Genomic DNA, 19590 nt, shown 5'->3' with positions numbered 1-19590 from the left:
GTGCAGTGAGGGGGAGGCCGGGGTGGGGGTGCAGTGAGGGGGAGGGGTGCAGTGAGGGGGGAGGCCGGGTGTGGGTGCAGTGGGGGGGAGGGGTGCAGTGGGGGGGAGGCCGGGTGTGGGTGCGGAGGGGGGAGGGGTGCAGTGCGGGGGAGGCCGGGGTGGGGGTGCAGTGGAGGGGAGGGGTGCAGTGGGGGGGGAGGCCGGGGTGGGGGTGCAGTGGGGGGAGGGGTGCAGTGAGGGGGAGGCCGGGGTGGGGGTGCAGTGAGGGGGAGGGGTGCAGTGCCGAGGAGGCCGGGGTGTGGGTGCAGTGTCCAGGGCCGGGGTGTGGGTGCCGTGCCGAGGAGGCCGGGGTGTGGGTGCAGTGGAGGGGTGCAGTGCGGGGTGCAGTGAGGGGGAGGGGTGCAGTGCGGGGGAGGCCGGGTGTGGGTGCAGAGGGGGGAGGGGTGCAGTGCGGGGGAGGCCGGGAGTGGGTGCGGAGGGGGGAGGGGTGCAGTGGGGGGGGGAGGCCGGGGTGTGGGTGCAGTGGGGGGAGGGGTGCAGTGGGGGGGGAGGCCGGGGTGGGGGTGCAGTGGGGGGAGGGGTGCAGTGAGGGGGAGGCCGGGGTGGGGGTGCAGTGAGGGGGAGGGGTGCAGTGAGGGGGGAGGCCGGGTGTGGGTGCAGTGGGGGGGAGGGGTGCAGTGGGGGGGAGGCCGGGTGTGGGTGCGGAGGGGGGAGGGGTGCAGTGCGGGGGAGGCCGGGGTGGGGGTGCAGTGGAGGGGAGGGGTGCAGTGAGGGGAGGCCGGGGTGGGAGTGCAGTGGGGGGGAGGGGTGCAGGGCTCGCTGGGCGCCGCTGGCCCGGTGCAGTTGCTCTGTGCGCAGCCCTGGACCCGCCCACCTCCCTCTCGGCCGGGCCCCTTCGCGGGACGGGGCACCCCCCTGCGCTGTCCCTCCGAGGGACCCGTACCAGATTGGTGCCTTCGCGACCACCCCTTTGGCGCGCTTAGTCAGCCCTGATTGGTCAGCGCTGCTGTCGGTCTACGCCGTCTTCCGGTCCTTGGCCTGCGCCAATTGGCCGCCCGCTGGTTTCCCGGCTTCTAGCCCCGCCCCGTGAGGTCCGGGAAGAGCGGTCGGACGGGAGGATGGTGGCTGACGGGGCAGGTGCGGGGTCCGGGGGTGGGACCGGGAGCGGTTCGGAGCCGGGGGGGGAACCGGGTAAGCGGGCAGTGAGGAGCCGGGGGGGGGGAGGCGGGAGCCGCGGGGGGACCGGGAAGCGGGCGGTTCGGAGGCGGGGGGGGACCGGGAGCCGGGGGGGGCGGGCTGTGAGGAGCCGGGGGGGGGGACCGGGAGCCGGGGGGGGGCGGGCTGTGAGGAGCCGGGGGGGGAGGCGGGAGCTGGGGGGGGGACCGGGAAGCGGGCGGTTCGGAGCCGGGGGGGGGAGGCGGTGGGGGGAGCCGGGGGGGGACCGGGAGCCGGGGGGCGGGCTGTGAGGAGCCGGGGGGGGGAGCCGGGGGGGGGACCGGGAGCCGGGGGGGGGCGGGCTGTGAGGAGCCGGGGGGGGGACCGGGAAGCGGGCGGTGGGGGGAGCTGGGGGGGGCGGTGAGGGGGGCCGGGGGGGGACCGGGAAGCGGGCGGTTCGGAGCCGGGGGGGGAGGCGGTGGGGGGAGCCGGGGGGGGACCGGGAGCCGGGGGGCGGGCTGTGAGGAGCCGGGGGGGGGACCGGGAGCCGGGGGGGGGACCGGGAGCCGGGGGGGGTGGGCTGTGAGGAGCCGGGGGGGGACCGGGAAGCGGGCGGTGGGGGGAGCTGGGGGGGGCGGTGAGGGGGGCCGGGGGGGACCGGGAAGCGGGCGGTGAGGAGCCGGGGGGGGAGGCGGTGGGGGGAGCCGGGGGGGGCGGGCTGTGAGGAGCCGGGGGGGGGACCGGGAGCCGGGGGGGGCGGGCTGTGAGGAGCCGGGGGGGGACCGGGAAGCGGGCGGTGGGGGGAGCTGGGGGGGGCGGTGAGGGGGGGCGGTGAGGGGGGCCGGGGGGGGACCGGGAAGTGGGCGGTGGGGGGCCGGGCAGTGAGCTCCCGGCCCCCCCGCGCCATTGCCCGCCTGTGCCCCGCAGAGGAGGCGCGGGGGAAGCGCGCTGCTCTCGCCTTCGCCGCCGTGGCCCTGGTGCTGGGGCTGCCGCTCTGGTGGAAGACGACGGAGACGTACCGGGCCTCGCTGCCCTACGCGGGGATCAGCGCGCTGGGCTCGCTCCGGGTAGGGCTGCGCCCCGCGGGGTGACCTGGTGGAGCCCGGAGCCCCTCGCTCCAGCCTGGGCCGGCTGCAGCCTGCTCCGCCTCCGGCCTCAGGGCTGGTCCGCGGGTCAGGGCCCGGTGCTGGGGAAGAGCCGGGCCCGGTGCTGGGGAAGAGCCGGGCCCGGTGCTGGGGAAGAGCCGGGCCCGGTCCCCCCCAACTCCCAGCCCGAGCCCCACACTGACAGGGAGCAGGGTGTCGGCAGTGTGGGGTTCTCCCTGGCCTGGCCTGGCTGGCCTGTGACAGCTGCAGCCCGATGGGAGCCTGGTTGCTGCGCGCCCTCCTTGCCAGCGGTGGGAGTGGCCGGGGCACCTCTTCCGCCCGCCCACTGCACAGCCCTTGGTGCAGGCCTCCCTGCTGGCTGGGGGTTCTGGGACCCAGTGCCGTGACGGGAGAGCTCTGCCACTTGAACGCCCTTGGCTTGCTTTGCTAGCCCTGTGCCTGGGGGCCGGCTCGCCCCGGCAGGAGTCTGCTGCCCCTACGGGGGCCATTCCCCATTGGGAAGGGCTGAATGTCCCACACCTGTCAGCCCTTTTTGGCACAGACTCTTGATGCAGGCACAGGAGTTTCCAGCTGGTGGCAGCAGCAATTCATGGGTCTCCCTTCACAGGGTTCAGATACTGTTAAAGTTCTCGGGGGCCCCAAGGGCTGTGGGTGGTTCTGGGGCTCGCAGAAGGGCTGTGAGGAGGTGCTGGGGGGTTGACAGAGGCTGGGATGGTGGCAGGGGACGTGGCTTACGCTGCCAGGTAACGCGGCTCTTTGCTCAGTTCCAGCTGACTGTGCCTGTCTCAGTGGTTTTTGCCAAGGGGGCTCTGCCAGGAGCTCAACAGAGAAGGCTCCCTTTCACAGACACAAAGGAGGAGGAGAGCCTGTTAAACTGTAAGAACCTCTGGCTGCTGGGGGGCTTGTGCTTTAGCTGTAACCCCTTTTGTTTTCTTTAATCTCGTGACTCTCCCCACTGTCCCTGTTCTTGCCCCATGGCTGTTGCTGCACTCGCTGCCCCCTACAGATGGCTTTCTGCTGCTGCAGTGGAGGCCAGCAGCCCTGTCCACCAGGACCCACACCCCCATGGCGCTGCAGGTACCATCTCAAGTAGGGAAGCCGAGTCCTCATTTCTCCCCTCCAGCTGCAGGAGCTAAGACTGCGCTGGGGCTGGGGCTGTCCCCCACAGATTAGTCATGGTGGCGAGTCATGATACAAGTTCCTCACATTGTTCCAAGCCGTGAAAGGCTGGAGCAACTCTCCTCCAAGCATGAGCCTCTTGTGACCCCAGTGCAGTTAGGCATTGGGCTAGAGAGGGGCTGGCTGGTGAGACATAGGCATGGAGGGTGAAGATCAGGAGGCACTGACTGCTTCCCGCCTCTGCCCTCTGGGCTGCTTCCCACCGTGCACCCCAGCCTGCAGTGTTGGAGCGAGGAAGTGTCCTTCCCAGCCCAAACACCCGGGTCTGGGGGGAGCCACTGAGGGTAGCTGGGAGCACAATGTTCCCGAGTGTCTGGGGGCGCACACCATGAGGTGGGAGGGGAGCACATGGGAGGGTAACGAGAATCAGAGGAAACAAAGGGAAGGAAGCTCCCTGCCCATTAGGTAGGTCACGCTGAAGTTATCTTCCCAGGGAGGGGAGCCTCATCACTTGTGACACATCAGACTGGGCAAACCCTAGGGAACACGGACCAGTGAACCATCCTGCCTATAGGGATGGACCAGCCGGACCATGAGGCCTTGCTCAGCTCTGGGAGCTGGGGCTCAGCACTGGCCTAAGGGGAGGCTTATGGCATGCGCACAGCTTGGAGAAGCTGCTGTATCCCTTTCGGCCTGGCTCCTATCGGGGTACCAGTGCAGGGCCCTGGTGCTGGAGAGCACAGCACATAGGGCCAGCTGGCCTCACCTGCTCTCTCTCTCCTCCTTCCCCGCAGCAAAAACAAGCGTTACGTCTCGCTATGAGACGACTTACCGGAGTGCAACCGTCACAGAGCAGGCAGCCTTGGCCTTGGCCACAGTGAAAGGTACGGAGTCTGTAGGACACGCTAGGTTGCTGCCCTGGGGTAGAGCTGGCAAAGAGCTGGGAGTCCTGGCTCTCCTGGGATGCTTGCAGCTGGCCGTGCCCTGCAGGTGCTGCTCTGCGGTCTCCAGGCCTGAATGGGATGCAGGTGGTGGGTGCTAGTTTGGCAGCCAGTGAAGTTGTTGCCGTACCTGCCCAGAAACACCACTGGCTGTGGGGAGCAAAGGGCCTCATTCCGAGGGTGCACGGGGGCGTGTCGCACGGGGGCGTGTCACCCGGGGGCGTTTTGGATTGCTGCTGCTGACTACCACGTGGAGCTCTTGGAGCACAGGAATGGGCTGCTCCAGGGCAGGGGGGAGTTCCAGGAGCTGGCGGGGTGGGGCAGGGACCTAGGGGTGACTGTGGACACGGACTTGTGTTGTAGTGGTGGCTGCGAGGGAGCCCGGTGATCCCGGCTGGAGAGAGAGGAGGGTTTCCCCTCTCTGGAATACTTCCTTTGGGCAGCTGGTAATGCCCACCTGGCACATGCCTTCTCTCCCTTCTCTCCCTCAGAGGCAGACGCTGCGCTGCTCCCGCTGCAGGACTCGCTGGGCGCTCTGACTGTATACGTGATCCCGGAAACCTCCCCTCTACTGCCTCAGGTACCGCATCCTCTGCTGGGAGTGCCCCACCTCCTTGCTCTGGGACCAGTAGTGTGGCTTGGAGTGTCCTGCGGCTGCCTGCTGCTTCCCATGAAAGAGCTGTGTCCCTGGAGTAAGAAAGCAGGCAGATGCCCCCCAGAGAGACTGTGCTGGACAGAGACCTGCCCAGAAAGATGCCCTATTCCCCCGTCGCGCTCTTTTCTCCAGGCACAGCACAAAGGGCAGAGTCATGTGGCTGGGCCTTGGCAGGTGGATGATCTGAGTGGGAGGGGGCACTGCTGGAAGGGGCACCCTTCTGCAGAAACAGAGACTCTTCCCATGTTGCTTGCCCCATAGGCAGGAAGGGGCATGGCTCTCCTGTGTATTTTGTGAGCTCTCCCCTGCCCTTGCAGAACAATCCAAGACCCTCTTTGTCTGAGGCTGCTGTCCATGGAGCTTCCCCAGCCCTGTTATCCTGGATCCAGGCACAAGAAGGGGTCATAGAATCATAGAATATCAGGGCTGGAAGGGACCTCAGGAGGTCATCTAGTCCAACCCCCTGCTCAAAGCAGGACCGATCCCCAATTAAATCATCCCAACCAGGGCTTTGTCAAGCCTGACCTTAAAAACTTCTAAGGAAGGAGATTCTACCACCTCCCTAGGTCAGTCTGGGGCAACCCCTGCCAGGGGCTGAGCATGTTGCCCTGGGAGCGCTGAGCTCTGTTTGCTCTGTGCCCAGGAGCAGGGGAGGTGTGCACACCCTGCCCCTCCCCAGATTCCTGGCTCACTGCCCTGCCTTCTCTGCAGGGTGTTGGCGTGTACATCGGGAAGCACCGCAGTGCCGTGATGAGGTGTACGCAGGGCCCCGGGGATGTCCTGGCTGCTGTTAGTGCCTGGGTGCAGCAGATTGTGCAGGCCATGTCCTTCACCACTGACTCCATCGCCACCGCCTTGTCTGATCGCGTCCCCATGGACCAGCTCGGCACGGACACGAGGCGCCCGTTCAAATCCAGCCTGGGTAGGACGTGCTGGGTGCCTGCCAGGAGAGGCTGTTCCCATGGTTCTCTGCAGCACGTTGTCTTCCTTGGGCAGGGCTGGGGCAGCACAGGGCCACATACCTCTCCCCCACCCTCGGATTCCCAGGCACCCCCTCCCTTTTAGTAACCAACTCTCTGGGGTCCTCTGTGCACCCCATCAACCCATCTGCTGGTGCTTTGTGCCACTGCCCGGGAGCCCCTTAGCTCAGGAGCGTGAGACTGGGTCCCACAGTTATCCCTTGGAACGTTGCTCTGTTCTCTCTCTGTCCCACTTGGCATCTGCTCTGCTCTGGAATCATTGCTCATGCACTCCTGCCCTGGGGATGGCCAGACTGATCCTGGGCAGTTGGCAGCTTCTCCTTGCAGAGGGATGTTGTTGGCAGCCTCTGTTCTCTGCTCTTCCCAGGGTACGAAATCACCTTCAGCTTATTGAACCCAGACCCCAAGTCCCACAACGTGCACTGGGACATCGAGGCCGCTGTCAACAGCTACGTACAGCCCTTCCTCGACAAGCTGGGCTCAATGGCCAACTTCTCTGTGGACTCCCAGGTGAGAGGTGCGGTAGGAGGGGGGAGGGTGCTCCCACCCAGGCTGGCCACAGGGTGGTCTTCCCACAACATCCATCTCCTTGGTGATCCCCTCAGATCCTGTACTATGCTGTCCTGGGGGTCTCACCCCGCTTTGACAAGGCCTCCTCCAGCTTCATCCTGAGCGCGCTCAGTCTCCCCCACGTCATTAACCCGGTGGAAGCCAGGCTGGGTAAGTGCCACTCTGCGTCCTTGTGGTGGCTGCTTTGAGAGTTTAGTGTTGCTGAGGGTAAAGGCAGAGACCTGTGCTGGCAGACACAGCACAGGCTCTGCCCCCCCAGAGCCCTCGCTACCAGCCCTGCACTGCCCTCCGGGGAGGCTGCCATACTGCTGACTAGTTAGAAGGGCAGATCCCCATGAGAGGCGTAGGCTGAGATCCAGCAAAATTCGTGCTGTTTGACCCGGGTGGGATCTCACCATACGGCTCATATTGAAAGCACCGATGTAGCCCCGAGGCCACTGACCCCTTCTCAGGTGGAGTCTGGCCTCCCTGGCAAGGGGAGGAGAGGGTCCGGTCCCGCCCTGCCCCAGTAACATTCCAGATGCTGAGCTCCTGCAGGCAGCTTCCCAGCCTCCCTGATGCCCGCCAGTGCCTGGCAGGCCAGGGTCTGCCCTGGAAATGTGTGGTGCTCACTGTGCACTGCTGCAGGTTCCAGCGCCACTTCGCTCTACCCCGTGTTGAACTTCCTGCTGTACGTGCCAGAGCGCGTCCATTCCCCTCTCTACATCCAGGACAAGGACGGCGCCGCTGTGGGGACCAACGCCTTCCACAGCCCTCGCTGGGGTGGGATCATGGTAAGGAGGAGGGGCCTGGCCTGGCACAGCCCTGCCCTGTATGAGGAAAGCACCGCAGTCCCTTTGGTCCCCTGCCCTCGTGCTGGGACTGTGACTGGCAGGGGCTGACCAGCTGGAGCCCTGTGCTGTGTTTGGGAGCTCCTGGTCCAGCTCCTCCCACCCCCGCAGCGTCCTGCCAGAGCCCCAACAATGCCCACTGCACCCTATGGGCTTTTTCTACTTGATGCCAGTTTCTTGCCCCTTCCTGTGATGCAGCTGGTCTTGGCCACTCTCAGAGATGGAAGGCTGGGCTGGATGGGGCCTGGGCCTGAGCCCCATGGCCGTTCCCTGAATGAGACAGCGCTGCTCAGCACTGCAGGGTAGCCCAGAGCTGTGGGCTGACTGGAGAACAGGGACGGGGGGACCCTTGTGTGGTGAGGCATAGCCTGTGTCAGGCCTGCCCTGGACACACTCTCTTGACAGGTGTACAACATTGACCACCCAGTTCCTGACAAGGCCCCTCTCCCGCTTTGGGTGGACGTGGACATGGTGCGAGTGATGGAGGTGTTCCTGGCCCAGCTACGGTGAGGACACTGCTCTCTTCTCTGCCCTGCCCCAGCCGTTCCATTCTCTGCATTCCTTATGTTCAGTTCCACCAGAGCAGCGTGAGGCTGTGGCCCTGGGGCTGTGCCTGCCCTGGGAGGTGTGTGCCAGGGCAGAGACGCTGCCTCTCTGGCTCCCCCTGCTCTGGCAGCCTGAGGCTGGTTCTGTGCTTTTCCTAGACTCTCTGGGTCACTGGCTGGCTTGGGGGGTCGGCAGTGGCGTGTGGCTCCAGTTTCCCCTTAGCTGCTGGGTCAGTCTGGCCTAGGGTGGTGGTGGCAGCTGGAGTTGTCCTGTCTGCCAGCTGTTCAGTAGTGTTGGTGGGTGTTGGACCAAGGCCCGGTGACCACAAAGCCCACAATCTCACTAACTTGCCCCTTTTCAGCCACGGTGTCATGGACCGTCCTCTTTCTGCCCTAGCTCGGCAGTAATGTGTTTGGAAAGCCTGACTCGCACCTACCCTGCTGGGCAGCAGGACTCAGACCGGCACCCTGTGCCAGAGCTGAACTTGCGTCAGGAAAGGCAAACGAGAACATTTCTGCCACGTGCCCATTCCATTCCTCTGCTGCAGGGGGTGTGAGCACAGGGAAGAGTTGGCCTGGTGACCTCCCTGCCAGCTCAGACCTGATCTGCCCCTTCTCCCCCACAGGTTGTTGTTTGGGATCTCCCAGGTGTCGCTCCCAGAGGAGTTCCTGCTGGAGAGCCCTGGGAACGACGGGTTGACTGACTGGGAGCTGGACCGCCTGCTGTGGACCCGGACAGTTGAGAATATCGCCACGGTGTCCACCACCCTCACCTCCCTGGCCCAACTGCTAGACAAGATCGGGAACATCGTCATCAAGGATGATGTTGCCTCTGAGGTGGGTGGGGTTGGGAGGGTCCCCATGAGAGGTTGGGGGCTGCCAGCATCACATAGGAGCCTTACATGCTGCTGCTGGGGACCTTGTCTGCCCAGACTTATGTATTTATTTCCCCTCTTGGGGAGGGGGAAGGGTTCTGAAAATTGTTGCCCTTAACCTAAAGGGCTGGCCAGGGCCTGGCTGCTTGAGTCAGCTAGAGGACACGAGGGCGCCCTCTCCTGGGCTGAGAATTCTGCCTTTGCAGCATCACTCCCCCCTTATGCCCTGGGCCTATAATTAATAGAAATGGCCACAGCCTCACTGGGGAGAGACCTTCTAAATCCTCCCATCCCCCCTCTCTCTGGGCTGAGACCCCTTGATGCCTTTGAGTGAAAGTCTGCGCTGAAAAGTGAGTGTACAAATGGCAGATCTGCTCCCTGGGGTTTTGTCGTAACCCTGGAGCCAACGCAACTCTGGGGCAGCGAGTGGGTTCCAGCCCTTCCTTCCCCTGCGGCGTCAATGGAGCAGTTGCTAAGTTCCTGGTGCAGGCCCACGTCTTGCCCCGGTTACTCAGTGTGCGAGCCACTGAAGAGAATGGGACTGCACAGGTGTAGCTGAGAGCGTAGAAAGCAGTGGGGTTGAACAGGTGGAGGAGGAGTAGGTGGCTTGACGCTCAGAGCCCCACTGGCTGTGGGGTGCTGAGAAGGAATATGCAGAGGTCAGTGTCACTTCTTAGAGCAGATCCAGACTTGACAATCCAGGATCTGCTCAGCTTCTGGCACTCCTAGGCCTCAGGTGTGGTGCCTGGAGCTCCCTTGACCTGCTTGGGCCAGACAGGGGGCTGCTGTGCACTGACTCTTTGTGTGGTCCCATCCAGGTTTACCATGCAGTAGCATCAGCACAGACTGCTATGCTGGAGCTGGCCTCTGGCCGTCTGGGCTCAGCATTCCAGGCCAGTAAAGAGGCGGTCACCTCCTCGGAGCGGGCCTTCTTTGACCCTTCGCTGCTACATCTCCTCTACTTCCCTGATGACCAGAAATTTGCCATCTACATCCCACTCTTCCTGCCTATGGCGGTGCCCATCCTGCTGTCCCTGATGAAGATCCTCCGGGAAGCCAAACAGAGCAAGAAGGAGCCCACGAAAACTGACTGAGCCTGTCTGCAGCTGCCCCATGGGGCAGGGGAGCTCAGAGCCAGCTCATGACAGCCTGTCTGTAGGAACAGTCAGGGCCCAGTTAAAGGGCTTGGACTCGGATGATTCTTTATGAATCCTGGAAGAGTGGAAAGTCTGGCAAAAATAGGGTGTTGGGTCAGAAATCAAGACTTAGAACCACCACGGCTACTTCCCAGCATGGAGCTCTTGGGTTCGCCTTTACCTAGGGGTTAGCGGGGACTCTAAAGGGGACATCTGTGCTGCGTTTAGACACCTGTGGCTGGCCCGCGCCAGCCAACGCAGGTTAAGGGGCTGTTTCATTGCAGTGTAGCTCTTTGGGCTGTGCTGGAGCCTGGGCTCCAGGACCCTGCAAGATGGGAGGGGACCAGAGTGTGGGCTCCAGCCCAAGCCTGAATGTCTCCACCTCAATTAAATAGCCCCTTAGCAAGAGTTCCACAAGTCTGTCAGCTGGTATGGGCCAGCTGTGGGTTTTTAACTGCAGTGTAGACCTCCCCCAAGGAGTGTAGAGCGGCTACAGCTGCATGTGACTGGCCACCTGAGCAAAGTGCCCCTGCCAGCTGGGTCCACGGTGGATGAGCTCAGGCCACTTCTGCTTTTTCTAGTTACTGCAGCCAGCTCCACCACCAGACAGCAGAGGAGGCATGAATCAAGCTTGCATTTCCCTTCTCCCCGCTCAGCTCACCCCCCCCCCCCAAGGTGCCTGGATTAAGGGGCTCTCCTTTGAGTTGAAAGGATTGGCGTTAGCTTCTGGGAGATGCTCTGGAGTCTCTCTGTCCCCTCTGAGTGCTTAAGCAGTCTGAAGTGCACCCTTCCTGCCCAGCCACTACAGGATGTGCCCCTGGGACTGCCTAGTTTAGCAGGAGTGAGACTGGTGGGGCATCTTCCTTTTACTCCTGTTGGGAGCCTTGGTATTGGCAGGGCCCCCCTTACATGCCTGGACCCAGGTCCCTCCCCTTGTGAGCTATTGATCCACAAGTGTGACCCTACCAACTTCCTCAACGTAGGGGGATATACAGGCCAGCCTGTGCACTGGGGCAGGGCTTCCTTGCAGCGTCTGCAGCAGGTGAGTGCTGCTCGTACTTCAGGGAGGTACAGAAAGTGGCTCTTGGGTTTCTTAGCTTCCTACCACTGCTGGCAGCCTGTGGGTCTCTGTGGAGGGAGCCTGGGGCCTTGTATTGCAAGAGGGCTGGGTGGGGACCAGACGTGAGAGTGATGCACTGATGAATGCTGAACAAAACAAGGTTTCCTTTTAATAAAAGTAAAAGCCAGACTCTGCTGAGGGGCAGTGTGCCTTTCCTGGGAATTCAAGCAGCCTGTGCCACCCTGGCCGGCTTGGCCTGGGGGAGATCCTGCCCCTTAGGAGCTTCTCAGGGTGGCCCACGGGATGGCTCCTGTGTGTGCATCGGCCTGGGAGGGTTTCCTGTCAGATGGGCTAGGTTCTGGGAAATCAGGTTCTCCGACAGTGTGGAGAGTGTTGTGCTGCTCACACTGGCCAGCTGCCTCGCTCCAGTCTCTCTCCTGCCCAGCATCTGTCCCTGTCCTTCTCAAAGAGGAGGAGCTGGCTGCTCTGTGCTGTGGGAGAGGAGTGCTGCAGGGAGCTAGGTGCCGCTGGAAGCTGTCCAATTCTGTGCCAGCTAAGTGGAGCGGGAGGGAAAGCATTTGCTGGGCGTTGAGCTGGCTGTGGGGAAGTGCTTCCCTGGAGATGAGAGCAGGGCCTGAGAGGTTTCTGCACTACTTGCTTGTATCTCAGGAGCTCCAACCAGTGGTTCCGGGGACCTTGCAACAGGATGGGCCTTGTCTGTGGGCAAGAAAACCCGGGTGAAAGGACAGTCCACTGACCTACCAGAGAGCACCAGGTACCATGCTCAGTAGGCCTCGGAGCCCTGTGGGGCAGTAGGGGTCTGACTGTGCAGTTCTCCGCATTCTACTAGGCAATGGCAAACTCCCCACCATAGCCAATCTGGGGTGGAACATGCTCAGCACTAAATTCCCTCTTGACTCCCAAAGAGTGCCCCGGTCCTCCAAAGTGTGACCATGAGCTCCCTGGCCATTGATAAAATTCTCACATCAGTGTCCCATTTCTGCTTAAATACGTCACTGCGGCTTGGCTTCCCCCTCCTCTGCTGGGAGCCCCATCATCTGTATCAGCCCCCTTCAGTACTTCTAACGTAACCCTTTGCCCTCTTGCTACGGTCTCGGGTAGGTTTTCAAGTGTCATGTGTGAGCCTTAGCTTGCTGCCTGCCTTGGTTATATTCTCTCTGCACTAACAGTCTGAGCTGTCACTCTCCTTGTCCTGAAGCCCCTTCCTTGCCTTTCCTCTCTCCATGCCCCAGGCTGCCGGCTCTTCACCTTAACTAAGCTTCCTTTAAATGGGCAATCAAAGCAGGCACTTCCGAGGCACCAGGCAGTGCGCTAGACTAGAGAGTCTTGTTTTGTTTGGTTTTGAGTGTGAAATCCTCTTGACATGTCAGCAAATAGATCCCCTCGTACTGTCTGAGCGTAACAGCCACCCTGGTCTGCTCCCCTTCGCCAGCACGTTCACCCGGAAAGTGGCAGCTGTGGCAGGCAGGGTGTCTCAAGCCATTGCTGTTGGGTCAGCGCTGTCTGGGATGGTGCTTACTGAAGGCGGGGTCCACACTGCCACTTTCAGCGCGAAAACTTCAGTCGTTCAGGGGTGTGAACCCCCCCCCCCCAGCGACAAAAGTGTCAGTGCTGAAGAGCCCCGCTGCTGACAGTGCCGTAGCGCCAGGAGCCTCGGGTGGGGTGGTTATTTTTTATTGCTGGGAGAGCTCTCCCCACGCTGCCCCATCCCCGTGGGGCCGCAGCCGTGCTGCAATGTGGGCAAGTTAATGATGTACCCTGACTGCTGCTCTCGAGTAGTAAGGTGTAATGAGGGGCACCGGGCCTTCAGCCACAGGCAGCAGCTCCTCCCAGATCCCCCCTGCTATGCCACTACCCCCCACCTTGTCCCCTCACCCAGTTTTGCAAACACCTTGCCCTGCTGCACCTCTTACTGTTCCCTCTGGACGGGGCCTGAGCGTCCCAGGCAGAGTGAGTTTCCATATGTCTGCGATGTTCCAGGCTCAGACATCACGAGAAGCCGTGTTGCCAAAAGCCAACCCCACCTCTGTTTCGATAATGGGGAAGGCTGGGAGAGGGGAGGGTGAATTGGATCAGCGTGCGATTTGGTGTATTTCCATTAGTCTGAAGTGTTGGGTGTTAGTCTAGAACGGAGCTGACTCCTCCCGCATGAGCTGACCCAGCAGCGAGAAGTCTGTTAAAATACTTAGTACCATTTAGCTGTTGAAAAGGAGGAGCCAGGGCCATGTACCCCTCACTTCATGGCAGACCACCAGCAAGTGCTTTTTGGAGGGCAGCATGATGCTGTGTGGCCTGCGCAGTCCTTGCATCTGCAGTCTCTAACTCCAGGCCCGGTCCGGTGCTGGGGCTAGCTGAATGGCTAAGGGAGGCAGCGTGTTTGTGTGGGTACCGTGAAATAGCTAACCTGCAACTACCTCTATCTGCTTCTTTACGATGTGCACCTTCTGCTAGTCGGGAGTGTCATGATGTATCCACCTTACTTATTCCTATTACATTTTAGGGAATGCCTATTTCTGCTTTCGGTTTGATATATCCAATTTCAAATAAGGAGGTGGGCTAGCATCCTTGGGGGCCTAAACAAAGCTATTTTTGAGAACTAGAAGCACAAGAAAAGTTTCTATATTAAAAATTCCATCAACTCCCCACTGCTTAAAATAAAATCTGTGGGAGTGGGGAGGTCTCAGGCACTGACTGCAAGCTGTATGTAGCCTTTGTCTACAACCTGTCCTGAAGGACGACCCATCACTCTCATAGATCTTGGGAGACTGGCCAGTGCTTGCTTACAGACAGCCCCCTAACCTGAAGCAAATACTCACCAGCAACCACACAACAGAACCACTAACCCAGGAACCTATCCTTGCAACAAAGCCCCTTGCCAACTGTGTCCACATATCTATTCAGGGGACCCCATCACAGGGCCTAATCACATCAGCCACACTATCAGAGGCTTGTTCACCTGCACATCTACCAATGTGATCTATGCCATCATGTGCCAGCAGTGCCCCTCTGCCATGTACAGTGGCCAAACTGGACAGTCTCTACGTAAAAGAATAAATGGACACAAATCAGACATCAAGAATTACAACATTCAAAGACCAGTTGGAGAACACTTCAATCTCTCTGGCCACCTAAAAGTGGCAATATTTCAACAAAAAAAACTTCAAAAACAGACTCCAAAGAGAGACTGCTGAATTGGAATTCATTTGCAAACTGGATACAGTTAACTGAGGCTTGAACAGAGACTGGGAGTGGATGGGTCATTTCACAAAGTAAAACTATTTCCCCGTGTTTATTCCCCCCACCACCACCACTGTTCCTCAGACCTTCTTGTCAACTGCTGGAAATGGCCCACCTTGATTATCACTACAAAAGGTTTCAGAGTAATGGCCGTGTTAGTCTGTATTCGCAAAAAGAAAAGGGGTACTTGTGGCACCTTAGAGACTAACCAATTTATTTGTATGCATCTGATGAAGTGAGCTGTAGCTCACGAAAGCTCATGCTCAGATAAATTGGTTAGTCTCTCAGGTGCCACGAGTCCTCCTGTTCTTCTTACTACAAAAGGTGTTTTTTCTCTCCTGCTGGTAATAGCTCATCTGACCTGATCACTGCCTTACAGATTCATAGATTCATAGATTCATAGATATTTAGGTCAGAAGGGACCATTATGATCATCTAGTCTGACCTCCTGCACAATGCAGGCCACAGAACTTCACCCACCACTCCTAAAAAAGACCTCACACCTATATCTGTGCTATTGAAGTCCTCAAATTGTAGTTTGAAGACCTCAAGGAGCAGAGAATCCTCCAGCAAGTGACCCATGCCCCATGCTACAGAGGAAGGCGAAAAACCTCCAGGGCCTTCCAATCTGCCCTGGAGGAAAATTCCTTCCCGACCCCAAATATGGCGATCAGCTAAACCCTGAGCATATGGGCAAGATTCATCAGCCAGATACTACAGAAAATTCTTTCCCGGGTAACTTGGATCTTACCCCATCTAAAAACCCATCACAGGCCATTGGGCCTATTTACCATGAATATTTAATTACCAAAACCATGTTATCCCATCATACCATCTCCTCCATAAACTTATCGAGTTTAATCTTAAAGCAAGATAGATCTTTTGCCCCCACTACTTCCCTCGGAAGGCTATTCCAAAACTTCACTCCTCTGATGGTTAGAAACCTTCGTCTAATTTCTAATCTAAATTTCCTAGTGGCCAGTTTATATCCATTTGTTCTTGTGTCCACATTGGTACTGAGTTTAAATAATTCCTCTCCCTCTCTGGTATTTATCCCTCTGATATATTTATAGAGAGCAATCATATCTCCCCTCAACCTTCTTTTAGTTAGGCTAAACAAGCCAAGCTCCCTGAGTCTCCTTTCATAAGACAAGTTTTCCATTCCTCGGATCATCCTAGTAGCCCTTCTCTGTACCTGTTCCAGTTTGAATTCATCCTTCTTGAACATGGGAGACCAGAACTGCACACAGTATTCCAGGTGAGGTCTCACCAGTGCCTTATATAACGGTACTAAAACCTCCTTATCCCTACTGGAAATACCTCTCCTGATGCATCCCAAGACGACATTAGCTTTTTTCACAGCCATATCACATTGGCAGCTCATAGTCAACCTATGATCAACCAATACTCCAAGGTCCTTTTCCTCCTCCGTTACTTCTAGTTGATGCGTCCCTAGCTTATAACTAAAATTCTTGTTATTAACCCCTAAATGCATGACCTTACACTTCTCACTATTAAATTTCATCCTATTCCTATTACTCCAGTTTACAAGGTCATCCAGATCCTCCTGTAGGGTATCCCTGTCCTTCTCTAAATTAGCAATACCTCCCAGCTTTGTATCATCTGCAAACTTTATTAGCACACTCCCACTTTTTGTGCCCAGGTCAGTAATAAAAAGATTAAATAAGATTGGTCCCAAAACTGATCCTTGAGGAACTCCACTGGTAACCTCCCTCCAACTTGACAGTTCACCTTTCAGTAGGACCCGTTGTAGTCTCCCCTTTAACCAATTCCCTATCCACCTTTCAATTTTCCTATTGATGCCCATCTTATCCAATTTAACTAATAATTCCCCATGTGGCACAGTATCAAACGCCTTACTAAAATCTAAATAAATTAGATCCACTGCGTTTCCTTTATCTAAAAAATCTGTTACTCTCTCAAAGAAGGAAATCAGGTTGGTTTGGCACGATCTACCTTTTGTAAAACCATGTTGTATTTTGTCCCATTTACCATTGACTTCAATGTCCTTAACTACCTTCTCCTTCAAAATTTTTTCCAAGACCTTGCATACTACAGATGTCAAACTAACAGGCCTATAATTACTTGGATCACTTTTTTTCCCTTTCTTAAAAATAGGAACTATGTTAGCAATTCTCCAATCATATGGTACAACCCCTGAATTTACAGATTCATTAAAAATTCTTGCTAATGGGCTTGCAATTTCTTGTGCCAATTCTTTTAATATTCTTGGATGAAGATTATCTGGGCCCCCCGGTGGGTAGGGTCACACGCATTGTTTCATGTTCTCTGCGTATATAAATCTCCCCCCTGTATTTTCCACGGCGTGCATCCCATGAAGTGAGCTGTAGCTCAGGAAGGCTTAGGCTCAGAGACATTGGTTCGCCTGGAAGGTGCCACAAGCCTCCTGTTCTTGCTGTCTTGTTTCCGCAGCTGACTCAGCCCTCTGGACATCTGAGCCTGCAGGGCAAGGTGCTGCCGCTGTCGCCGTGCTCGGCGCTGGCTGCGAGCCGGAGAAAGCCCGTTGATCCTGCCCCGTGCAGGGTCCCGCTTTGCTCTACGCCCCCCAAAGTGCCCTGCAGGGCAGCCCGAACTCGCGGGGGGCGGGGGGCGTTCCTCGCCCCGCGGGCCCGTCCCGGCTCGGTGCGCGCAGCCCGGGGCTCCCGGGGCGGGGCGGGGCGGGGCGGCCCCTCCCCGCGCGGGCGGAGCCAGGCGGCCGGGCCCTGCCGGCAGAGGCGGCGGCGGGCCGCGGGCGAGGGATGAGCCGGGCCGCTCTCCGCGCCCACACGCGCTCCGGCCGGCGGGGCGGCGCGGCCGCGGCCATGAGGGTGAAGAAGGGCGGCGGGGCGGCGGCGGCCGCGGGCCCCGAGGACGAGCTGCTGCGGAAGCCGCTCATCGGCCCCGAGGACGTGCTGGGGCTGCAGAAAGTCACGGGCGGTGAGTGCGGGCCCGGCCCCGGGGGAGAGGCCCCGTGTCGCGCCGTGGGGCCCCGGCCCCGCTTCTGAGCCCCCCTCCCCGGGGGGGGCCCCGGCCCCGCTTCTGAGCCCCCCTTCCCGGGGGGGGCCCCGGCCCCGCTTCTGAGCCCCCCTCCCCGAGGGGGGCCCCGGCCCCGCTTCTGAGCCCCCCTCCCCGGGGGGGGCCCCGGCCCCGCTTCTGAGCCCCCCTCCCCGGGGGGGGGCCCCGGCCCCGCTTCTGAGCCCCCCTTCCCGGGGGGGGGGGGGCGCCCGGCCCCGCTTCTGAGCCCCCCTTCCCGGGGGGGGGGGGCGCCCGGCCCCGCTTCTGAGCCCCCCTTCCCGGGGGGGGGGGCGCCCGGCCCCGCTTCTGAGCCCCCCTTCCCGGGGGGGGGGGGCGCCCGGCCCCGCTTCTGAGCCCCCCTTCCCGGGGGGGGGGCGCCCGGCCCCGCTTCTGAGCCCCCCTTCCCGGGGGGGGGGGCCCGGCCCCGCTTCTGAGCCCCCCTTCCCGGGGGGGGGGGCCCGGCCCCGCTTCTGATCTCTCCCCCCCCCCCGTGGGGGCCCGGCCCCGCTTCTGATCTCTCCCCCCCCCCGTGGGGGCCCGGCCCCGCTTCTGATCTCTCCCCCCCCCCCCGTGGGGGCCCGGCCCCGATTCTGATCTCTCCCCCCCCCCCCGTGGGGGCCCGGCCCCGATTCTGATCTCCTCTCCCCCCCCCGGGGGGGCCCCCGGCCCCGCTTCTGACCTCCCACCCTCTGCGAGGGGGGCCCCCGGCCCCGCTTCTGATCTTCCCCTTTCCCCCGGGGGGGCCCCCGGCCCCGCTTCTGATCTTCCCCTTTCCCCCGGGGGGGCCCCCGGCCCCGCTTCTGATCTTCCCCTTTCCCCCGGGGGGGCCCCCGGCCCCGCTTCTGATCTTCCCCTTTCCCCCGGGCGGGCCCCCGGCTCCGCTTCTGATCTCCTCCCCTGGGGGGTCCCGGCCTGCCCTTGGAAAGGGGCCCCGGCCCCCCGTCTTGTCTCCCCCCGTGGGGTCCCGGCCTGCCCTTGGAGGGGGGCCCCGGCCCCCCATTTTCCCTGCCGTCGTGAGGTCCCAGCCCCTCCAAGGGGGAGGTATGTCCACCCCACAGTGGTCTGTCTGTGGCCCAGGGGTGCAGTGCTTGTCCAGGGCTCCTGCCCCATCACCACTCCCTATCTGGGAGTCAGGGCTATTTCTCTGCTCAGGCTCCAGTGACCCCTTGTTCCCTAAGGTCTCAGCAGCTGGGGCCTGGCCCTTCGCTTTGAGATCTGCCTGGGCAGGGGGGTGGTCGCAGTATTTGCTCTTCATCTGCTGGGTTCTGTGCCTGGGCTGAGCCCCTGCTTTGTGCAGTTGGGGACGGGGCGGGATGTCTGAGACCCCTTGGATTGCATGTCTGTTCTCGAGCTCCGTAGCCATTCTCTGCCGCCCCTCCCCAGGGTGCAGCCCCCACCAGTGGTTTTTTACTGCCAGCACCCGGCTCAGGCCGCGGGCCACGTTGCTGTGGGTCTGTGTCGCTGGGTGGGCCGTCTGAGGACTATGCAGGACAGCGCCTTCTCGAGAAGTGGGCACTGACTGATATAGACTGACGACCTGGTGCTTGAACCTGAAAATGCAGGGCCAGCTCGGTCTCCGAATTCAGCAGCGCCCTGGTCCTTCAGCCTCTTAGCGTTGTCAGAGGCGGAGGACCGCTCCAGCAGGGGGACAATGGGCCTCTGCCCCAGTGGACAGACTGTGGGACAGCTGAAGCTGGTGGCTTTGTGCTGCACCCAGACAGGCGAGCACGGGAGCCAGCCCTGGTCTGAAGCTCAGGGGCCTGGTTTCTGTGTTTGCGAGAGGCCCCCACCTGAGCCGGCCCTGTGGGTGGCGGAGCGCCCTGGGTGCTGCTGAGTGGCAGGAGTAGCTCTCGCCAGCGTGCCTGGCTGTGGAGTCGGGGCCCTTGCTAGTCCGAGGCTAGGGACTCTTCTGCAAGGCATGGAGGTCTCGGGCCGGGGGCAGCTGGAGTAACTGCCCCACCTTCCACTCGGCTTCGGGTGGGGAAGAGGGACAGGAGGTGAAACTGAAACACCGTTTGCTGAGCTGCTAACCCAGGACTGTCTCTTAAAATAGATTCAGGTGGGATTTTCAGAGCCTGCTGAATCATTTTATGGCTCTATCGGAAAGAGTCTGTGCTTAAACACTCCTCTCCCGCACAGCTGGCTTTGCTGGGAGCCGTCACGCCCCAGGTGGGTTGCTGCTGCAAGAGGAGGGGCAGATTGTGGCTGTGGAAGGGAGTCTCTGCTGTCCCAGCTTCTGTTCCTCCATGTGCTGAGAGGGTCCATGGGGCTGCAGGTCTCTCTAGCAGGGGCCTCTGGGGAGGGGAGGGGAGTACTTCCAGGTC

At 60.6% G+C, this 19590-nt stretch overlaps 2 protein-coding genes across 3 annotated transcripts in view; both read left to right on the top strand.

Moving 5' to 3' along the window:
- The first annotated feature begins 1034 nt into the window (after positions 1 to 1034).
- On the top strand, positions 1035 to 11166 carry PIGS (phosphatidylinositol glycan anchor biosynthesis class S). The gene is made up of 12 exons (XM_073315233.2): positions 1035 to 1137; positions 2083 to 2222; positions 3026 to 3137; positions 4175 to 4264; positions 4813 to 4901; positions 5688 to 5898; positions 6324 to 6466; positions 6562 to 6676; positions 7154 to 7299; positions 7762 to 7862; positions 8528 to 8738; positions 9595 to 11166. The coding sequence occupies exons 1-12, from the start codon at positions 1119 to 1121 to the stop codon at positions 9868 to 9870; spliced, it is 1653 nt and encodes a 550-aa protein (XP_073171334.1). The 5' UTR covers positions 1035 to 1118; the 3' UTR covers positions 9871 to 11166.
- Positions 11167 to 16975: 5809 nt separating this feature from the next.
- UNC119 (unc-119 lipid binding chaperone) overlaps positions 16976 to 19590 on the top strand; it is a 41265-nt gene continuing 38650 nt past the window's right edge. Inside the window, exon 1 of one of the 2 annotated variants that reach the window (XM_073315285.1) lies at positions 16976 to 17188. In XM_073315285.1, the coding sequence (XP_073171386.1) occupies positions 17011 to 17188 (178 nt within the window). In that variant the 5' untranslated portion in view covers positions 16976 to 17010. The remainder of the gene's footprint in view (positions 17189 to 19590) is intronic. The other variant, XM_073315286.2, reaches the window with a different exon arrangement.

Source organism: Lepidochelys kempii, chromosome 17 (genome assembly GCF_965140285.1).
Source record: "Lepidochelys kempii isolate rLepKem1 chromosome 17, rLepKem1.hap1, whole genome shotgun sequence".
NCBI classification, from domain to species: Eukaryota; Metazoa; Chordata; order Testudines; family Cheloniidae; genus Lepidochelys; species Lepidochelys kempii.
The sequence above is the reverse complement of the archived record's forward strand: the minus strand, read 5'-3'. Positions and strand labels throughout refer to the sequence as shown.

Coding starts and splice junctions, on each gene's coding strand:
- PIGS (XM_073315233.2), top strand. Junction 2,223..3,025: donor GCGCGCTGGGCTCGCTCCGG/GTAGGGCTGCGC, acceptor CTCTTTGCTCAG/TTCCAGCTGACTGTGCCTGT. Junction 5,899..6,323: donor CCCGTTCAAATCCAGCCTGG/GTAGGACGTGCT, acceptor TGCTCTTCCCAG/GGTACGAAATCACCTTCAGC.